This window comes from Propithecus coquereli, unplaced genomic scaffold (assembly GCF_000956105.1).
Source record: "Propithecus coquereli isolate 6110/MARCELLA unplaced genomic scaffold, Pcoq_1.0 Scaffold72, whole genome shotgun sequence".
NCBI classification, from domain to species: domain Eukaryota; kingdom Metazoa; phylum Chordata; class Mammalia; order Primates; family Indriidae; genus Propithecus; species Propithecus coquereli.
The window spans coordinates 6,168,613-6,189,157 of NW_012153285.1; the positions used below are offsets into that span (position 1 = coordinate 6,168,613).

Consider the following 20,545-nt stretch of genomic DNA (forward strand, 5'->3'; position numbering starts at 1 on the left):
TATTTACTCATATTGATTTAAAACTAGTAGAAAATGTGCTTCTTTGCTATGCTGAAAAGAAATAAGCTGTTTTATTCTTTAGAAATCACCCACTAGTTTTACATTTTTATACTGGAAGTATAATTTATAATGTGGTATCTATCTGATGAGTCCCGTGCTCACAATCAATAATTATACCTGTGCAAAGCCTCTTATCTTGACGGACCTTAACAGCCTGGTAGTGAAGGGAGAAGAATCACTCACCTACCGCTTACTGATCCCCCACTGCCCCCTACAGTATGAAATTCCTGCTGAGATACACTTGTCATAACGGAACAAAAATGCGGGCACAAATCAACAGTTATCAGTACCACTTGGAAAGCTTCATTTGGAGGATTTGTTAAAAGCCACAAAAGAATACTAAAAAAGACATTCTTGTATAATTCTGCTGGAAGTGTGGAGCAGCCATTACAAGCCATTGGGCAATAACATATGTGCCAAGAACCTGTACAACGACCGTCACTTTGACAGGAATTCCATTAAGGAAGTAATCCTAACATGGAAAAAGTCTTACACATCAAGTTGCTCTTCTCGGTGTTATTTTTAATAGTGAAAAATTAGACATAACCTAAATCGGAGAATGTTTAAATAAACCACAGACTATCGTGTGGCCATTAATGTTGTTGTAACATGGGAAACTGCTCTACTGTCCTTATGCAAACAACAAACAAAAAAAGGACACAAATTGTTACTTCAATTAAAAAAAAAACACTAGATAGAACCCCCCCAAATACTAACATTTTCTTAGGTGGGTTCACTATGTATGACTTTTCCTCTCCCATATTTCTTTTTCCTTTTCGGTATTTTCCAAAATTTTTAGAGTGTGTACTAGTTTATGATGGAAAAAAGTAATGAACTTAAAACAAAATGCTGTCAGGATTCATAAAAATAGTTATGCCCAGGAAATTAAGTACTGCAAACTCTAATGAAGTCCAGTTTACGTTCCTGGTGAGTAATGGGTTTTGCAAGTTATAATTATTGGAAGAACAACTAGCAACGTAAAAACTTCAATTTATAACAGAGAGACAAAAATCTCAGAGTTGATTTCTCAGTTTTTTGTAAAGAGCCACTCCAGTAATAAAGGTTATGAATATCTAGAAAGGAACTACTATATGCAGAAGGTCCAAAAGGGTAAATATTAGTAATACAGCCATTCTGTCTACCTGCCTCAGAGTTTAACTCCTGAAGTCAGTTTATCAGACAAACTGAATGGACTGAAACCAAGCCAATAGAGAAACCAGATAAAAGTTGCCTAAAACAGATTTTAGCAGATTTTATTAACATTATTCAGGCAAACAGTATTTTGAAAAGTTAATTCTGCTCAAAGTTTGTTTTATTTTTGTTATGAGTAACCGTATAACCAAGCTGTTTTTTTGTTACTGTGATTTGAATCCAAACACAAAACTAAGAACAACGCAGAAATTATAATGACTAATAAATCACAGACATTTTAGAATGGGGGGGAAAAAACCCTTTTACTTTACAGATGAGAAAGAAAGTGAAATACTTGTCTGAGGTTCCAGATAGCTGGTGTGGGAGCTGGGCTGGAAGCCAGGTCCCCCAAGGTCAGCTCAGTGTGACACTCTGAGCTCAGAGAGTGGGACACCATTCACTTTCAGTGGAATTTGGGCATCCTGCCAGCATACGCCCCAGCTTGGGATCTGGCGGACTGTCTTTGGCCTCACGACTCCCACCTAGCACTAACAGCTCAATCACACAAAGGGAAGAAAAGACCCTACTTTTTCAGTGTCTACTGTGTGTCAAGTATTTGTACACATTATGCAACTGCATCTTGCTTCCATTGTGAAAAGTAAGTTAATTATTTCCTTTTAGTACTTGAAGAAAATGATGGCTCAAGAGGTTAAATTGATCGAGAGCCCGCTCTGCCTGTCTTTGATAGTAACTTCTCCCATTGGTGGGCAGTTACTACAGAAAACATGGTGTATAAGTCAGAGTTCTCCAGAGAAATATTATAGAACCAACAGGAGATATATTTAAAGAGATTTATTATAAGAAATTGGCTCATACAATGATGGCGGCTGACAAGTCCTAAGATCTCCAGTTGGCAAGCTAGAGTCCCAAGAGAGCCCGTGGTACAGTTCCAGTCTGAAAGCCAGCAGACGTAAGATGCATGAAAAGCCAGTGATTCTTCTCGAAGGCAGTCAGACAGGAGGAGCTCTCTCTCCTCGCAGAGTGGTCAGCCTTTTTGTTCTATTCAGGCCTTCAACTGATTGTTTGAGGCCCACCCATATTAGGGAGGGCCATTTGCTGTGCCCAGTACTCAGAGATTCAATCACCTCTCTTAACTTGCAATGTTTTCTTTTGGGGGGATAACTTTCTACAATCAAGTAAATATCATTCTTTAAGTAAAGCTTTAAAAGCCTTTAAATATGCAGAGTTTCTCAAGGAATGGATGGCAAAATATCTCCGAAATATCGAGTACAGAAACAGATGAAGGGTAATTATTTTTATGCTTATTATGTAATGGAATGAAAATCCACTTATATTTTCCACTCTAAATGTTTCCTTATAATTCAAATAATACTTATTCAATGGGCCCTTATTTATTTTTATTGAAAGGCAAAAGCAATTCTATAAAATCACAAACACACGAATCTTTTGTGTATTATAGAAGAATGCACAACTATTAAAGATCAGGTTTGAATTATTTTACTTTTGGCTAAGGGCCACTCACTGCAAATTTTCAGTTATTCCTCATATTTAGTTATCTAAAGTTTCATTAATGCATGGTTTTTCTCAGTTATTGGGAGGACTGAATGAACTTAATGAGATAATATAAATGAAAGCATGTTTGAAACTATCAAGTGTGCAATAAATGAAAGGTATTGCTGCTTTAGCAGAATGATAGAACAATATCTTACCTCAATTCAGAAGAGCTATACCAGTTTACACTCGGTCCCTCCTCAAACCTTGGACAATGCAGGACATGCAACAATAACTCTAAACTCAAGCCTGCAGCTATTCAAGAAACCAGATAAGCTTAATGCTCAAACTCTGGGAATCCAAGACATTCAGTCAGTCTGGAGCCAAGAGGATTTTGTATTAATTTCATCCGGCTTCTGAACTGGATCTTGACTCAGATGATCTGAAATGTGTCTTGTAAGGAAGGACTCTCCAAATGAAGCTGCTTTTTTAAAAATTGATTTGGATGGACAGGTGGCCTACCCTTATATAATATAGAGATGAAATAACATATGCATATATACACATACCTTGGCATCTGACTGCCAGGGTTCTAACCCAGGTTCTATAGGTGACTACGGTGTGACCTTGGCAAATTACGTAATTTCTCTGTGCCTCAGTTTTCTCCTATCTTTAATGGAGATTAAAATGGTGTTTTCAGCTCATAGAGTTGGTCCAAGTATTAAATGAGACAATCTACGTAAATTACTTAGAAGAGCTGCTGGCACATAGCAAATACCCAATAAATGTAACTTCTTATTATTAGATTAAATCACATAAAATTCAATCATTTTGATCTATTAAAAAGGTAATGTCAAGCAAGTCCACCTAATATTTACTGAAGCCACGCTATTTTACCCTCCTCTAAGAAGGTAAATTCCTGCTCAGTATCTTTATTTAAACTAATGCACACAGGACACAGAGGGATATGTAAACAATACAGATGAAGAGTCAGGAAAATCTTGATTTCAAAGAGTTCAATTAAAGTTCATCATGGATTCTGGAGTCAGACTACTTGAGTATAAATCCTGGCTCCGCTACCTATTAGTTGTGTGACCTCAGGCAAATGATTTAACCTTTTTGTGACTCAGTTGCCATTTTTGTAAAATGAAAGTATTAGTAGTGCTTATCTCATAGGGTTGTTGGGGGAATTAGATAACGATGAAAAGTGATTAGGACAATGACAGGCATATAAAAAACACTTAATAAGCTTTAGCTATTTTCCTCTATTTTCTTTTCCTTCTCCTACTTCTTTTTCTTTTCCTGTGCTCAATCCCTTCTTCTTCTTCTTTAGTTTATTATACAAGGTTCATAGACCAAAAGATGATTTTTAAATTCTATAAGTTAATCTCCAATTCTAGCAATGAATTCTTTTCTCATCAGAGTATAAAGAGTAAAGTACCAGTAAATTCCATCTGTGATAATTTTATACTTATTTTCAGTTTTTTGGATTTTTAAGAAAGGGTCTTGCTCTGTCACCCAGGCTGGAGTACAGTGGCATCATCATAGCTCACTGCAACCTCAAACTCCTGGGCCCAAGTGATCCTCCTGCCTCAGCCTCCCCAGTAGCTGGGACTGCAGGTGCACGCCGCCACACTCGGCTAATTTTTTTTTAATCTTTTGTAGAGATGGGTCTTGCTATGTTGCTCAGGCTAATCTTGAGCCCCTGGACTCAAGTAATACTCCCTCCTCGGCCTTCCAAAGTGCTAGGATTACAGGCATTAGCCATTGCACCCAGCCAATACTTTTGATAAATATTTTGGAGTCAAGACTCAAATTTTTTCAACTGCCTACCAGACTTTGCCACCTGAATGTTCAGTAGAAAATGTGTCCAGCAATTTCCAAGTGGATCCCCTTGTCTTTGCACCCCAAACTGCTCTGCTCCTGCTCCTGTAATTGATTTCTCAGTTAAGACATCACTATCCCCCCAGCCATCTCAGAGCCATCCTCCACTCCCTTGTTTCCATTAACACCCACATTCAATAAGTCCTGTCAATTGTACTTTTGGAAATGAAAAGTTGCTTATATGAAGTACCTGAAGTAACTGGGGATATTTGGCATAGAGAAAAGATAATTTGAAGGGGATGGAAGCTGGCCTCAAATGCCTATAGTTTCCAATGAGAAAGGGGTTGTAACATACTCGCACTGGCTCCAAAGGACAGAGAGAGGACCAAGGCCAGAAATTATCTATGTGACCAGGCATCCCAATGGAGCTTCAACTGGGCATGTCCAACTATAGGCCAGAAGACCACAATTCATGGATACTTTGGAGAAAGGTTGGCCTCTTTGAGTTGGATGAGCTCTGGAATCTCTTCCAACTCTGCTATTCTGTGTCTTCTAAATATACAGCCAAGAAGGCAAAGAAGAAATTAGATGAAGATGAAGAGATAACTCAAAACTTAACTTCTGCCTGAATTTGAGCAATGATTTAAAAGGAAGAAATATGCAATCAATGTGTAATAAAATCATTCACATTTTTAGTGAGGATGAGTTCCCAAACATATGAGCTTTAATGCTATCAGTGACACTGACTTTGAGCAAGTTTATTTTCCAACCTACTGAACACAGTAATGGTCTATTGAAATGAGTAAGATCACAGTACCCCACAAATGGGTTTCTGTTACACAGAGAGCACCCACAGCCTTAAAAAAATTTGTTGAAGTAGAAAATTCCATGAAGTAATTTTTACATTGCCATCTGCTGGCTATTGCTATAAGTGACAGCAATATTAATACAAGACCAAATCCTCATCAAGTTCTAACTGGAAATAAAAATATTGGTTGAACCTTCAAATGGTAGGAATCAGAGTAATTCTACAAGTCTTTTGGGATCCATCTGATTATTGTCTTAAGTGGGAAATGTCCCATAGAGCCTTGACTTCAGATGTGAATCCTGCCACTGGTGCACCCGTGACTGACGCTGAAACAGCCCTTGCAAATAAGGCATCTAACGCACTCTGCAATGTAAGTTTATTCAGGCCTATCTTCAGCTCCTGCAAACTCATCTCCTCAAAGGTTGCTCCATATGTTTCATTTGAGAGAGCTGACTTGCTCTATCACCTCGTGATATTGTGACATTTGTCATATTCAGCTCCAAAAAATTATGGCAATTGGAAGGCACAATACATTAGGCTCAATTATCTCAAGTACATAAAGGCTATGAAGTTAAACAGAGCAAAAGTTGTTCCGGTTGTGAATATCTTGGTTTACAGGTCTCAGGGTACACCCTGAAGGACACCAGGAACCGTGTGCAGACAATTCCCCGCTCCTCCGACAGTTCATGTGCCTTCCTCAGCACTTTGACAGCACCTTGCTCATACTGCGATGATAATATGCTTCATACTACAGTACTGTGATTTGGGTCATACCTGTCTCCACACTAGACTGTGATCTCCCTGAGAGCAAGCTTCACATCCAGTTTACATTACTTTTTTTAATGTTCAGCCTAAGCTTTGGCATTAGGGGGACCTCAAGAAATATTTATTGAGTTGAGGTCAAAAGAAGGCTGGGGGAGGTAGGGAGGATGAGGAAGATTCAGTGCTCAAAATCAATATTTCCATTCTCCACTCCACGTCTTAGCTTCAGACTCAAATTTTTTCAACTGCCCACCAGACTTTGCCATCTGAATGTTCAATAGAAAATGTGTCCAGCAATTTCCAAGTGGATCCCCTTGTCTTTGTACCCCAAACTGTTCTGCTCCTGTTCCTGTAATTAATTTCTCAGTTAAGACATCACTATCCCCCCAGCCATCTCAGAGCCATCCTCCACTCCCTTGTTTCCATTAACACCCACATTCAATAAGTCCTGTCAATTGTACCTTTGGAGTCTGTCCCTTCCTCTTTCTCTCCCCTGCCTGCCTCAGTCCAGGCTCTCCCCACCTTTCATTGTATCTCAGATAATGTCCTAACTGGCTGCTGGTCCTCAGTCACGCATCCCATCATCTGCTTCCATTTGCTGCCAAAGTTACACCCCCTACAGGTACTACACTATTATCTACTTTTAAACACTCAATGGCTCCCCATTATCTTTAAGACAAAGTCAACTATGGCGCATAGATGTTATTATAACCTTTCCCAAACTTACCTTTTTAGAACAATATTTTTCAATTCTGCTCCATAAGCTCTTAACTGTTTTAACTAATTGTCATTCTCCAAACACACCACTGATTCTCAGTTCTGTGTACCTCCCTGAGGGCTGTTCAGGATACCTTGAATGCCCACCTCAACCCCACCTGCCTTGGCCACTCAGCCTAAACATCTTTCCTGACCCAGCTCAGATGTTGCCTCCTTGGTGATGTCTTCTCCAGCTTTAAGTAATTGCGAATTTACGTGATCAGTGGCAAACTCCTCTGGCTTTAGGCTCCCATGGCACTTTTCTTAGGGCATTTACGGGGACCACAGCTAGCCCCCATGAAGTCACTGTGCAAATTAGGTAGAAGTGCCCCCTCTCGACAGACACAGCTCTGTGTCAGGGTATAAGACTTGAGAAGTGAAGTGTGGGCTGGATTCCAGCTCCCACCTGCCCCTCTGGTCAGGTTCCCACGTGCAACAAGAAACCTTGTCCATGTTGGCCCTGAGAACTTATCACAATTATTATGATGCCATGGTGACTTCCTGAAGGCAGTTAGATCAGTTAAAATTCATATTCTCAGGACCTAGGACATAGTGAACATTGATAAGTGTTCTTTAAATTGTTATTTTTTAGAATGAGAAGCTGTTCCAAAAGTTATTATTGTTTGGAACGAGAAGATATTCCAAAAGGTATCAGAGCAGATCTGATACAGATCTCTGAAGTATATAAATGTGTGCCTAAGTGTTCTTAGCTGTGTAGTCTTGGGCAAGTAACTGAACTTCCTTTTGTCCTAGTTTCCTCGTCTATAAATTGGAGACGATAATAGTGCCTACCTCAAAGTCATTGTGAAGATTCACTGAGATAATCTGTAAAATGCTTCCAAGAGCACCTGGCCCAGAGTATGCACTATGTAATTACTGCCTATTATTGTTAACATAGTATAAATAAAGGGGTATTCTGAGGAGAATGTTTCTAAATTTGGCAACAAACAAGACAATTTTGGAGAAAAGAATCTTTGTGCATTAATTTTTAAAAATCTGAAGACAGATATCACATTTTACATAAAGATATTACCATTAATGTTAAATGATTGAAGATTTTTTTTACTTCAGAGTTAGAGTCATAATATTTTCAAATTTGCAAGGAGTTTAGAAGTAACCCAGATTGCTTTTCTTACAGGTAAAAGTATTAGAGCCCAAATGGGTTAAGTGACCTTTCCGCAGGCTCTAGTGTTTCTCCACCTGGCCTTGACCAAATGTCCAGCCTCATGTCCTCATCTCCCCCTGTCCCCAGCCCCCAATATTCTCCCTCCCACACACCGAGCTCCAGTCTCAGGCACCGCTAACCTTTCCAGAATGCACTTGCATTCTGGCAACTCCTTTGCCTCTGCGGCAGCCCTTCCTACAGCGCCTTACCCCTGCCTTGGCTGGTTAAACAGCTTCATGAACATCCTTCAGGTGCCAGTTCCATTGCTACCTATCTTCCCTGGTGAAGCCTTCCCCTACTCCCCCAGCCACAATTAGCTGCTTTCTCCTCTGTGTTCCCAGAGCTCTGTGTTCACACCTCTATTTAGCATTTACCAGAGCGAGGGCTCTGTATCCTAACTGTCTAGGTTTGAATCCCAGCCCTGCCATTTACTAGCTTTGTGACCTGTGCTCCTCTGTGCCTCAGTTGCCTTATCTGTCAAATGATAATAATATGGAACTGACTTTACTTATTCACTCATTCAGCAAATAACTGTTCCAGGACATGGAGATACCCAGTGAACAGGACCAAGTCCTTGCTCTCATGGGCTTATGTTGAATGGAACAGTTAAACAATTAAAACCAATTATAATTAAGTATTATCATTATTCTAAGTGCCATGAAGAAATATACAGCAGCACGAGTGAGACTCCATTTCTACAAAATATAGAAAAATTAGCCAGGCATGGTGGTGTACACCTGTAGTCCCAGCTACTTGGGAGGCTGAGGCAGGAGGATTACTTGAGCCCAGGGGTCTGAGGTTGCAGCGAGCTATGATGATGCTACTGCACTCTAGCCCAGGAGATAGAGTGAAACCCTGTCTCAGAAAAGAAAAGAAAAGAAAAGAAAAGAAAAGAAAAGAAAAGAGAAAAGAAAAGAAATATACAGCAGAGAAGGAAACTGGGAGTGATGAAAGCGGTGGTGGCTGTTTTAGGGAGGGGAATCAAGGGAAGTCTTTCACAGGAAGTGACATTTGATCACAGACATGGGGAAAGCGAGGGAACAAGCCATGCAAAAATCTGAAGAGAGTGCACTCGAGACAGAAGGAACTTCATGTGCAAAGGCCCTGAGGCAGGAAAGGTGAGCTTGGGGGTGGAGGATGGAAAGGTTGACAGGGTTATTGCCAAGTTAGTGAAGCAGAATGGAGGAAATGAGACGTTCCTTATTCTTAGCACCAAAACTTTCAGATTTTATCTTCTAAATATTTCTCCAATCTATCTCCCTCCTCTTCATCCCAGATCTCCTCTCTCATTACCCCAGATTTCTCTCCTTGCAGTCGAGCTCCCCTCAAAACTACCCTCCACCCTGCTGACAGGATGATCTAAACATGTAACTCTGGCCCTGTTGTCCTCTGCTTTATGCATCTTCATTGATTGACTCGTCATTGCCTGTAGAATAAGTCTCAGATGCCTTAGTGTGACGGACAAAGTGCTCTACGACCTAGTCCCTGCCTACCCCTCTTCCACCTTACACCGTACACTCCAACCACACCTAAGTGCCAGCTTCCCAGACAACTGCATTTCTGGTCTCTGTGCCTTGCCTCAAGCTGTTTCCTGTCCCTAAAAACCATTCCGTCTTCCACACTTTTGCTTGGCTAACTCAATAGACTCAGCTCTGGAGTTATTAATACTTCTCTGTGCTGTCTTTATAACCTGAGAATACCTCAGTACTTCTACAATATCATTTTCCAGGAATTGTTAAGATGATATGTTTATATATCTGTCGCTCCAGTTAGCTTCTAATTTTCTCAAGAGCAAGGAATTGGTTCTTTCTTTCTTCCTTTATTTTTTGAGACAGGTGTCATTCTATTGCCCAGGCTAGAGTGCCGGGGCGTCATCACAGCTCACAGCAACCTCAAACTCCTGGGCTCAAGCGATCCTCCTGCCTCAGCCTCCCGAGTAGCTGGGTCTACAGAACTGTGCCACCACACTTGTCTAATTTTCCTTTTTTTTTGTAGAGACAGGGTCTCCTTATGTTGCTCAGGCTGGTCTAGGGAACTGGTTCTTAATCGTGTTTTACTCCCTGGGCATGATCTGAGTTCTGGCCAACAGCAGCTAAGCAAGGACTACATTCATCTCCTTTCTGGTGTTGCCTGCTTAAGAATTTACCCCTTAAACTTTCCCTTTGTCCCAAGCCCACAATACTTAGCTGCCCTGCAAGATTTTATTCAGGTAAATGAGTTTCAAAAGATGCTTGATAATATCCCAAGATTCTTTCATCATATTCATCCATAAAATCCAAAAAGAAGATAAAATGTACAGATCAGAAGGATGGATATCCACATGTCTATATGAGAAAAACAGGGAGGAATAGTAATTGTCCTGTGACTTTAGAGTTTTAGCTAATAAGTTTTAAAACAAAATCAAATACTTGAAGAAACAGGCTTATTTTAAATAAATCCATTTCCAGTGTTCAGGCTCTCATTTTTTAAACCGAAGGATCACCTGCCAAGTTTAATTTCTATACTTTTATTGTACTTTTCTTGATGTTTAAAAAGGTAGTGTAGGAGTTGAAAATAGCTGCTAAGTCAATTCTTTTTCAAATTAGCATATTATTTTTCTTATTTAAGCTCCCTTTTATGTTACATTCAAAGTTCTAGACTCCATTAGAAAGTTAAATTGATTTTTTTAGTTTGATGCACTCACAAGAAGTGATTTTTATTTTATAGTTCCATGCCCTAATCACCAACCAACCAACCAACAAACAAAACCTGGAGCTGAGACTAATCATTGCAAACTCTTCCAAAAGTTTAGTAAGAAAGAAGAGATAAATTGGGGTGTGGAAAGGCCATTGCCCACTCAACATATAAGTAAAGATTTACTCAATACATCCCTGGGACAAACTTGCAAGATGTTGAGTCCATTCTCTCCACAGCAGAGCAGAGAGAAACCTCTCAAGTTGTTTCTACTTTCTACTTCTCTTCCCCCAGAGCCCTTCTCCATTATTTGACCCTGACCTTCGCCGGGTTTCCATTACCTCTCGGATGAGACACAAGGCCCCTTACGGTCACCTGGAGCATGTATTCCCCTTGAAGACCTCCACGCAGTTGAGCGTCTTGAGTTCTCCACTTGGGAAGGCATTCCCCCACCCCCTCGCCCCCCAGCTGATCTGACTCATCCTTCAGGAATTAATTCAAACATCATCTGCTCAGTGAGCTCACTGAAGTGCCCCTGGCTCCCTGCCTCCCCCAGGCAGGTAAAGAGTGGCTTCTTTTTTGCACTCAGCCAATCCTGTACTTTTAACCTCATTTGGGTGAGTGTGCTGAATATTTGTTTCCTAGACTATGAGCTTCCTGAGGGCAAGTACTGAGTTTATTCCTCTTTGTATGCTCTGTGCCTTGCTCTGTGCTTGTTGACTGAGTGCTTGAGTCAGAGAGAAACACTACGTGGGAAAACAAACCCCCATCCACCAAGGGTCCATGGTAACGCAGCCAAGTTACTACCATATAACTTTAGCCAGTTGGCTAAATTACTGCGGCAAAAGAAGCCCTGATCTGACAAGGCCTCCTCCAGAGATCTGGCAAGAGGATGAAGGACATTATCACTGAACTCTTAGTCCCCAAAGTTCTTCCCTCACAGCACCCATCTTATGCACCAGGGACAGGTAAATTAAATTAGTTTAATCCAAAACAAAATGCTTTATTGAATATCATAACTTTCTGCTTCATCACAACAATGTAAAAGACTTTGATTTGTGCAAGCAATTTAAAGTCAGGAATAAACAAGGAGGACACCAATGAAGGGTTTGTTTACACGCCTTTACACCACCGTGGAAAGAAGACATAGCAGAGTTTACATTTATGCCATGTAAATCCCTATAGAACCAGATGTGGCTTACAAGGTACCTTGTAACTCATCTCCTCTAAGCAATAAAGCCTTTTTTTTTTTTTTTCTGGCAAAAGTTTGAGAAACTTACTGCTGTTTTCTATCAGCAGATACAACAGATGGCTGGCACATGCCTGCTTCACTAAATGAAATGGGCTCTCTGCAGAATTACTCTTTGATCCCTAGTGGCATGTCCACAACACCGCAATACAAAATACCACAGCATAGCAGAATCTAAACATTAAAGGTTTAAAGCTGTGCTTTTGATATGAGTACCTCCTTAAAAACATCATGCCCACAGTATGTAAACATATCCACATTCCCACTTTGAAACCATGGAACAGGGGTCAGAAAACGAGGCATTTCCTTCATTTGGTGACATAAAACCACCACTAAGGTATGACGGCAAACCCCAGGAGTGCAAAGGTATGAAACCACTTGGGCTGTAACTACCAAAACAATCATAACTCTATTAGGAAAAAATGTGGACAGTACACATTAAGGGATTTAAATAATAATAATGTGTTCTCATAACTTCGGGGTAGGAAAGAGGTGTTTAACGGTGTTTGGCAGTTCCTTTGAAGATGGAGAGGGAATACTTGAATTAAAATTCACCCTCTATTATTTTTCTTTGACTTTTGTCAAGGGGAGAAAGGAAAGGAAAAAAAATACTTTTAATATAGGTCTGCTTAACTCCAGTCCAGTCCAATGGGAAACCTGAGACTGCAAACTGCAGCCAATTTAATGGGACCAGTATTACATCATATCAAACAGGACAGAGAAAAACAAGCTATCTGGGGCTTTAGGCATATTTGAATGATGGCCTTGGATTATCCAATCGATATCACAGAAACATGTCAGTAGAATAATTCTGTTTTTAAAAAATCAGCAAAAATGTAAGTCAATTGTCAGAGAAAGGGCCTGTTTCTGAATTACCTTTTTTCCAAAGGTACTTTTCTCACTTTAAAGCTGCATTTGGGTGATACTGACTAGATATCTAGATACTGACTAGAATCATTCACAAAGGCACTACTATCTGGGCAAAGTTCTCAAGCTTTCCTTCTACTTGATTTATTATCATTATTATTATTATTATTTCTGACAGTTTTCAATTGAGAAGTTTTTTTTTAATTGATAGGGAGCTAATGAGTGTCATTAACTCATTTATAACAACCCTTACGTGTTGGAAAATGTTGCACTTGTATGCTGTACCCTCAGCATATCTAATATTTCCTATTTCCGATGGTCATACATAAAAACAAAGAAACATGTTTATGCAGTTTAATTCTATAAAGTTAGTTATTCAATAACATACACGTGACCTCACAAATCCCCAGGGCAGCAGACAAAATTCTCCTCTTCTTTTCCTGCATCCACAGCAACACTTTAAAGTTTTGTTTTTAAACGTCTTGAAATTGAGAAAAATGAAGCTACACCACTGACTTCTAGTGGTTATAAGAATTCTGCACACTTTACATGACAAAAAATTTACTTTAAGATCTGGACCCGTTGGTACAGATGACTAGAGCTTGCTTAGTACTCCAAGTGGTGGATTTGAAATTAATACTGGTTGGTTATCTTCGCCCAGAGAACTTCTATTCCATAGACACCAATTTCACCCCAACCCTTGCCATCCATCTTAGAAATCCAGGCCTTTGGTCACAAAGAGGTTCAAAAACTAATACAGATGGGTCAACATAAATCCATTGCCACTGCTAAAAAAGGCAACATAAAAAGAGATGCTCCATTACCTAAGTACTAGATTCATAGCACCTTAGCGTATTTATGGAGCTGATAGAACATATTATAGTTATCAAGATCAAGTCTACGTGATCTTTATAAATAAAGATCTATTTATATGAGCCACATAAAAAAACATTTTGGCCTTACACCCAATTGGTTCATATGGAAATCAGCAGTGGTGTCCTAATGTTAGATTCAGATTTGTCTAACAAAACTCCTCATTAAATTTTTACTTGAAAGCCATTGGGTTTAGAAAGGGTTATTTTCCAAATAAAATGTTTGATTAGCACCTAATTTAGAAAACCAAAATTGTTGCTCATGGTTCCTGCCTGTCTCAAATTTAGGAAAAAAGAATAAGGCATGCCTCATTGAAAAATATCAACTATTAAAAACTTATATACAATAATAAAAGGTATTTTCCCTTAATTACTAAAAATCGTTTAAGCCAAAGTCTCTTCAGTAGAAATTCTTCTTTCATCTAAAAGCTTTGAGAAAAAGCATGTCAGAAAATGAGTATTAAAAATAAAATCAGAAGGCCAGGCGTGGTGGCTCACGCCTGTAATCCTAGCACTCTGGGAGGCCGAGGCGGGCGGATTGTTTGAGCTCAGGAGTTCGAGACCAGCCTGAGCAAGAGCGAGACCCCGTCTCTACCAAAAAATGGAAAGAAATTAATTGGACAGCTAAAAATATATGTAGAAAAAATTAGCCGGGCATGGTGGCGCGTGCCTGTGGTCCCAGCTACTCGGGAGGCTGAGACGGTAGGATTGCTTGAGCCCAGGAGTTTGAGGTTGCTGTGAGCTAGGCTGACGCCACGGCACTCGCCCCAGGCAAGAGAGTGAGACTCTGTCTCAAAAAAAAAAAATAAAATAAAATAAAATAAAATCAGAGATAAAACTGAGGAAAAGTTGTCCATGGAAAATGAGAATTGCAGGGACAGAGAGAGGTCAAGAAAAATGATTCCAGGCAGGAAAGATTTTAGGGGACCTTAAAAGAAACTGGTGAGAATCAGATGAGCATTAGTGAATTCTTTGGTTTCCCTAGTTGTAATAACCCATGAAAACCATTTGTTTTACCATTTTGTTGAGTGATTAGTGTAAAATTGATGCCAGATAACAAATATAGATAAAGTATTTATAATACAGAAAATCACATAATTTTAAACTCATATAACTTACAAAAGTTGTAACTTGTTTTTAATTTATACTTTTAAAAATTACAAATTAACACACATTTATTGTGAAAAAAACAAAACATGATAGAAGCAGATGTAACCAGTGTTTACACCTTGGAGGATCGGATGTTGATTAGATGATTTTTCCTATGACTGCCAACATATTTTGTAATGGAATCAGACAGGATACACTATGTTATAGACTACTTAATTGAAGGAACATCTTTCTGTGGTCTCAAATGGATGTCTAGAGTACCCTTCTTATCGCTTCATTGTATTCTTCTGTCACTATTGCTGACCCTAAATTGTGTCTATTTTTTTATTTTTATAAACAGCATGATGAGGAACATTCTTGAACCTAAATTTTTATTTATGTCCATGATTATTTCCTTAGCATAAATGTAAGTAAAATTTGAAAGTAAATCTGAAAATTTGAAAGAAAATCTGAAAGTAAAATTTCACAAAGGATCTGTATCAAGCCTTTTGCCATCAGAGTCTAATTGCCCTGCAAAAAGGCAGCCATGCACATCAGCAGCATATGAGTATGCCTAATTCTCCACCAACTAAAATAACTTTTTAAGAATTTGACCAACTTGATGCGGGGAAATTAATCTCACTGTAATTTTTATTTGCATTCGTTTGCAGTAGAACAGGAAATGTGTTTTAAGTGGCACCAAAAACACTTGGGGCTACTGAACTAAATATATTGGAAGTAGATAACGCCTTACTGTCTCTAGTAGGTCTTCAATCCTAAAGTTATTTTAACTTTGTCTTCGTGCTGCCAAGACACTTAAATATAGAGCTTGAAATTTCATTAATCAGCTATGTGTTTTGTTTATGTATTGTGGAAACACCTAAATGTCTGATATCATTTGAATGAAATAACTAGATAATGGAATGAACTTTCCATTTTCTATATAAATGTTTTGATGTGGTTTGGCTTTAGCCACCGATGCCTTTCAGAATACTTAACCGGTCTTGATATCACATTTTTCCCATCTTCAAAATTTCTATGCATTTCAAAAATTATGGTTCTGGAATCATATAACTTCAGTGTGTAAAATTAGTCATATTTAAATTATATTTTAAAACATCTTGCTGTTTGGCATTGTATAAATCCTTCCTCCTTGCCACCTTCTACCCTAAGAAAAACAGACACCAGATTTCATGTAGTTACCTGTGGTAACCTATTCAGGATAGACTGAACATAGAAGGCAAGTAACTTAATTGAGGTGTTAACATTTGTCCTGCATAATGAGATGATTCACATGGGTGAGCAACACTTAGCAGGAGAAAAAAAGATGCTAGAAACTTGATCTTCATGCCAGTTCCACTATCTTCCCCAATCCCCCACAGGACATATTTCTGAGATTGTATGATGTGTCAATCCATTTCGTACTCATCAATATGTCAGTATTTACAAACATGCACTATGCTATAAAGTAATAGGGGAGATAATATGGGATTTAAAACTTTGCTTCAAATTCTATTCTTCAAAAGACATACTCATATGCGAAAGAAAGAAAGAAAGAAAGAAAGAAAGAAAGAAAGAAAGAAGAAAAGAAATAAAAAAGAAAAGAGCTACTGGCATTTTCCACTTCTGCTATAGTTATCCAGTTACCAAATCCTTTCAGCTAGGGGGTGCAATTTAAGCTACCATTCTAATGATTCTCATGAATCCATAAAAGTATAGGTCAAAAAATGTCTTTTCAAAAATATAGAATTAATTGACTCTTTAATTAATGACCATCTGACAAGTGGTCAACCACAAGTAAATAGATTCAGGTGAAAAGAAAAGGAGATAATGAAAGGCCATTTATTACTGACCTCACAACATTCCAAACTTAATTGCCCATAAAGTATCTATGAAGAGGGAATTGTAGGGAGAAAGGGAATACTCTCCCTATAGAGCAATAGAAGCCTCAGTGAACTTATCTGCAAAATGGGAGTATTGGAATAGCTGACCTTCCTGTTATAAACTTGGTGCATCCAAAAACTTAAATTTTTAAAAATCACATAGCAATGGAAGTGTTGAAGGGTCTAGATTTTATCTAAAGAAGAGGAGAAGGAGGAAGAGGAGGAGGAAATGATAGTGTCCATACCATAATAGGTAATTAGAAGAAACCAAAGTGTTTCTCAATTCAAAATAGTTACTTTTTATAAAGTGTTTTCTGTATCACATTCTTCTTGAAAATAGCCATTTAAGTAACTTCAGAAAAAAAAGCCCTGAAAATGTGATTTGAATTATAATTACAATGATTGTCATAGTAGACACATTTTGCCAACTAATGAGCAAAAGAATTTATTACTTACCATTTGTTCTCTAGAGCAAATTCCCCAATTGTACAAAAGAAATTAAACTCACATAAGCATTTTATTCTTCCTTTCTTTCCAAAATTAGGGGCCATTTATATAATACTGAAAACGTGCAAAAGGTAACATATGAAAGATGCTAATGTACTATGAAATAAAAGAAATGCTTTTTCATAAAAATAGATCACGGTTTCCTTTTCCACATGAAAGCATTTAAAATAGTAACTTAAAAAAATCAATAGGCTGCAATATTTTACAACATTCTTATGTGACATCTTTTGAGTCTATGAACTTCTACCAGAAACACGTATATCATTCACATTCCAGTGAGTAACATTCAACATACCAACTTTTTAAAACACGCAAGATAGACTTTATAAATTTGTTGTGAAGTATAAGTAATGTCACAAGGACATACATCAGTACATACTATGAAGAAAAGTCTTTTAAATATTATGTTAAATTTTAACATCAGTGATCACAGAAACACAGTGATGTGGTATTTGTGTCTCTACATTTCCAGCAGCTTCAAGAGTCTTACCAAAATAGTGAGCTTAGGCACATTGTCTACTCTTTTCTTTTCAGAATCTTTAATTTATGTGACAACTTTAAATAAATGGAAATTAATTATTTTCTCTGGCGATCAGATGAGAAATTGCTCTTAAATATTGTAAAATGTACCAGACTACACACTATACAATATTACTCCTACCTGCCATCAGGCTGTGGAAATGTTCAAGGGTAATTTTCTGCCCCCTTCCTGGTTATCAGAACTTACCTGCCCTGCAGCTTGCCAGGTGAAATTCATAGAATGGATATTGACAGGAATCGCCGGCATTCTCTGCTGTGCTTTTCTAAAATCGTGTGTAAAGGGGGCCATTTTCCCCTCTGAAACAATCAGGATATCTTCTTCAAATCCTGTTTTTTAAAAAATGATACACAAAACTATCAAATTAGGTGGACTTGAAAGAATCTAAATCAGAAGTTTCATGCAAAAAGAAAACCAAAGAATGAGTAGGGGTCATTTCAGTTCACGAACCACCTGCTTTTGGTACCAACAACGCTACTGAAACTAATGTTCCTCTGTATGTGGTAAGAATGATGCCAAGAGACACATGCTCTCAGGGAAAAGGAATGGGCATGGGGTTAACTGATGCAGACAAATGTTAGGTGCACCTAAAAACGTAGGGCTGTAAAAACCAGCAACAGCGTGATCAGAACACGAGATCAGCTTTGGTTTCTTAAGAAAGTTCATATGCTTTCAGATGGAAAATATTTAATTAAAAGAGGGGGAGCAATCTTCCTTGGGGAATTAAGTTTTAAACATGTATCCCTCCTTCTGTAATGGAAGAGTGGAGAGCGCGCGGACACAGGCGGGGAAGGTGCTGGACGGGGGGCCTTACCTATGAGCACTCTGGCCTGGTGAGCATCGATCCACAGGTACAGGCTCTCCTCCCGCGGCAGCCCGGCCTCCGCCCGCACCGCCAGCAGGCACAGGAGGATGCTCCAGAGCCGGAGCGCGGCGGCGGGGAAGGTGCTTCTCCCAGCCATGCTGCTCAGGACCCTCTCGCTGGTGGCGAAACTCCTGCTGCTGCACCCACGCAACCTGCGGCCGTCAGGTTCTCGGCTCCGCTTCAGCTCCCTCAGCCGGAGCTGTTCCCGCTTAGACGGCTGGGCGCGCAGCCTCCTGGCTTGGGTGCCAGATTGCCTGGGAGAGCCGGAGGAGGAGGAGGAGGAGGAGAGAGAGGGAGGGAAGAGAGCGAGAAGGGAGGGGATGAGCGGCGCGAGCTGCGCAAGAGGAGGGGGCGCGGGCGGGAGAGGGGAAGGCAGAGAGGAAAGACTGGCAAAGCTGGAGATGCTCGCACACTCGGCGAGGCCAGCAGTCCCAGCGTCACATGCAGCGAGAGCAGAAGACAGGCAAGGGCTGGCGCCCGCGAGGTGCGAGCCAGCAGCGGGGCCTCAAGGCTGAGCCGGCCGCCACTGGGGGGCGCTGCAGGGCGCGGGGGCGGGGCCGCTCGGGACCCCGGGGCAGCCGCGCGCCCAGTGGAGCGCAAAGTCCGCGTGCGGTGCGGGGGGGACGCGCGGAAGAGCACTCCAAGGAACCCCTGGGACGGCACTCGCTCCTCCTCGGGCCAGGGGAGGCTTGGGTGGAGGGAAATGGGGTGAACAGACAATGGTGGGCTTGATTGAGCGCTGATGATGATGATGATGATGACGACGACGACTCCCATTTCTACCCCGATACTAAGTAAAGGATCATATTCCCCCCTCTGTCTCCCTTTCCACCAGTTTGAGTTCTCTCCCTGCAATCCCTTGTCTTCTCTGTTCGGCGCTACGCTGACACTTTGCACGCTCCTACGCAGTTAAAACCCGCGACTTAACTGTCCAGTGGTGCTGATTGCAGGCGCTCGGATTGGCTCGAGGCGCAGGTGTTCGGCGGGCACTTGCCAGACACCCAACTGCTGGGGAGGTCTTTCTGTCTCCCTGATAACCCGGCAGTGCCTGGAAGAGTTCCCTGGGCCCTGGATGAGAGAGGTGCCTGACTCCCTGGGGTAGGGTTGCCCTAAAGTCACGAATATCTACGTATAGGCTGGTGATTCAAGAAAGTTGGAGGTGCGTGCAGTTGCTGAAATCACAGGTGCTTGGGGGGCAAGATCAAGGCTCTGGCCTTGTCTGTGGGAAGCGTTATTTGGCAGGCAATCGGCTACAGCGTAACCTATCCATCGGCCCCAGAAGAAAGGACTTACTTTTGCTTCCTGCCCAATTCCTTGGATGTGCAAAGAAAACAGAAGCAAAAGGTTTTTCAAAAACTCAGAAAGTTTTCAGACTCAGAAGAGGTTTGTTTACTTCTTTTTGTTCTTTAGTACCCAGATGCTGTGACAAATGCCCCAAGGATGGAGTATTTGGGGCTGGGCGTGGTGTTTCACTCAATCCTTTTTAGAGTAGTGGACACCTCAGGAGGGAAAAACAAACAGAAACAACAGAAGAGAAGCTGACATGTGCATGCATTAAGTTAAATCAATGTTAGGTCATGAGAAGTTACTAAACAGAACAGACTATATACATTTCCAATTATGAAATATTTTCAGCTATAAAACTTATAGAAAAACAGAGGAAAGCAATTAGACAAGGAGTCTGTCTAATTATGACTAATTCAAACTTGCAGTGTCTTAATATTTAAAGTACTTTTATTTTAAATGCTTACTTAATCCTCACAACTTTTATTTAGGTACTATTATTATTCCCATTTTACCGATGGGGAAACAAGGCTCAAAAAGTTAAGTGAGTTGACTGTGAATATCCAGCTGGTAAGTGACAGAGTCAGGGTTCAAATCCCAGCTTTGATTTCAAAGCTCATTCTCTTAATGACTATACTTAATACTAAGTAAATCATAATTAAGTGTGTCTGCATCCAAAGCTTCACAGCCATTCTTCCTT

At 40.1% G+C, this 20,545-nt stretch overlaps 1 protein-coding gene across 1 annotated transcript in view; it reads right to left on the reverse strand.

Moving 5' to 3' along the window:
* WIF1 (WNT inhibitory factor 1) overlaps nt 1-19,059 on the reverse strand; it is a 67,137-nt gene extending 48,078 nt beyond the window's left edge. The window contains exons 1-2 of the mRNA XM_012661552.1: nt 18,511-19,059; nt 17,886-18,025 (exon numbers count right to left, since the gene is read on the reverse strand). Of these exons, the coding sequence (XP_012517006.1) occupies nt 17,886-18,025; nt 18,511-18,658 (288 nt within the window). The 5' untranslated portion in view covers nt 18,659-19,059. The remainder of the gene's footprint in view (nt 1-17,885; nt 18,026-18,510) is intronic.
* Nucleotides 19,060-20,545: the final 1,486 nt, after the last annotated feature.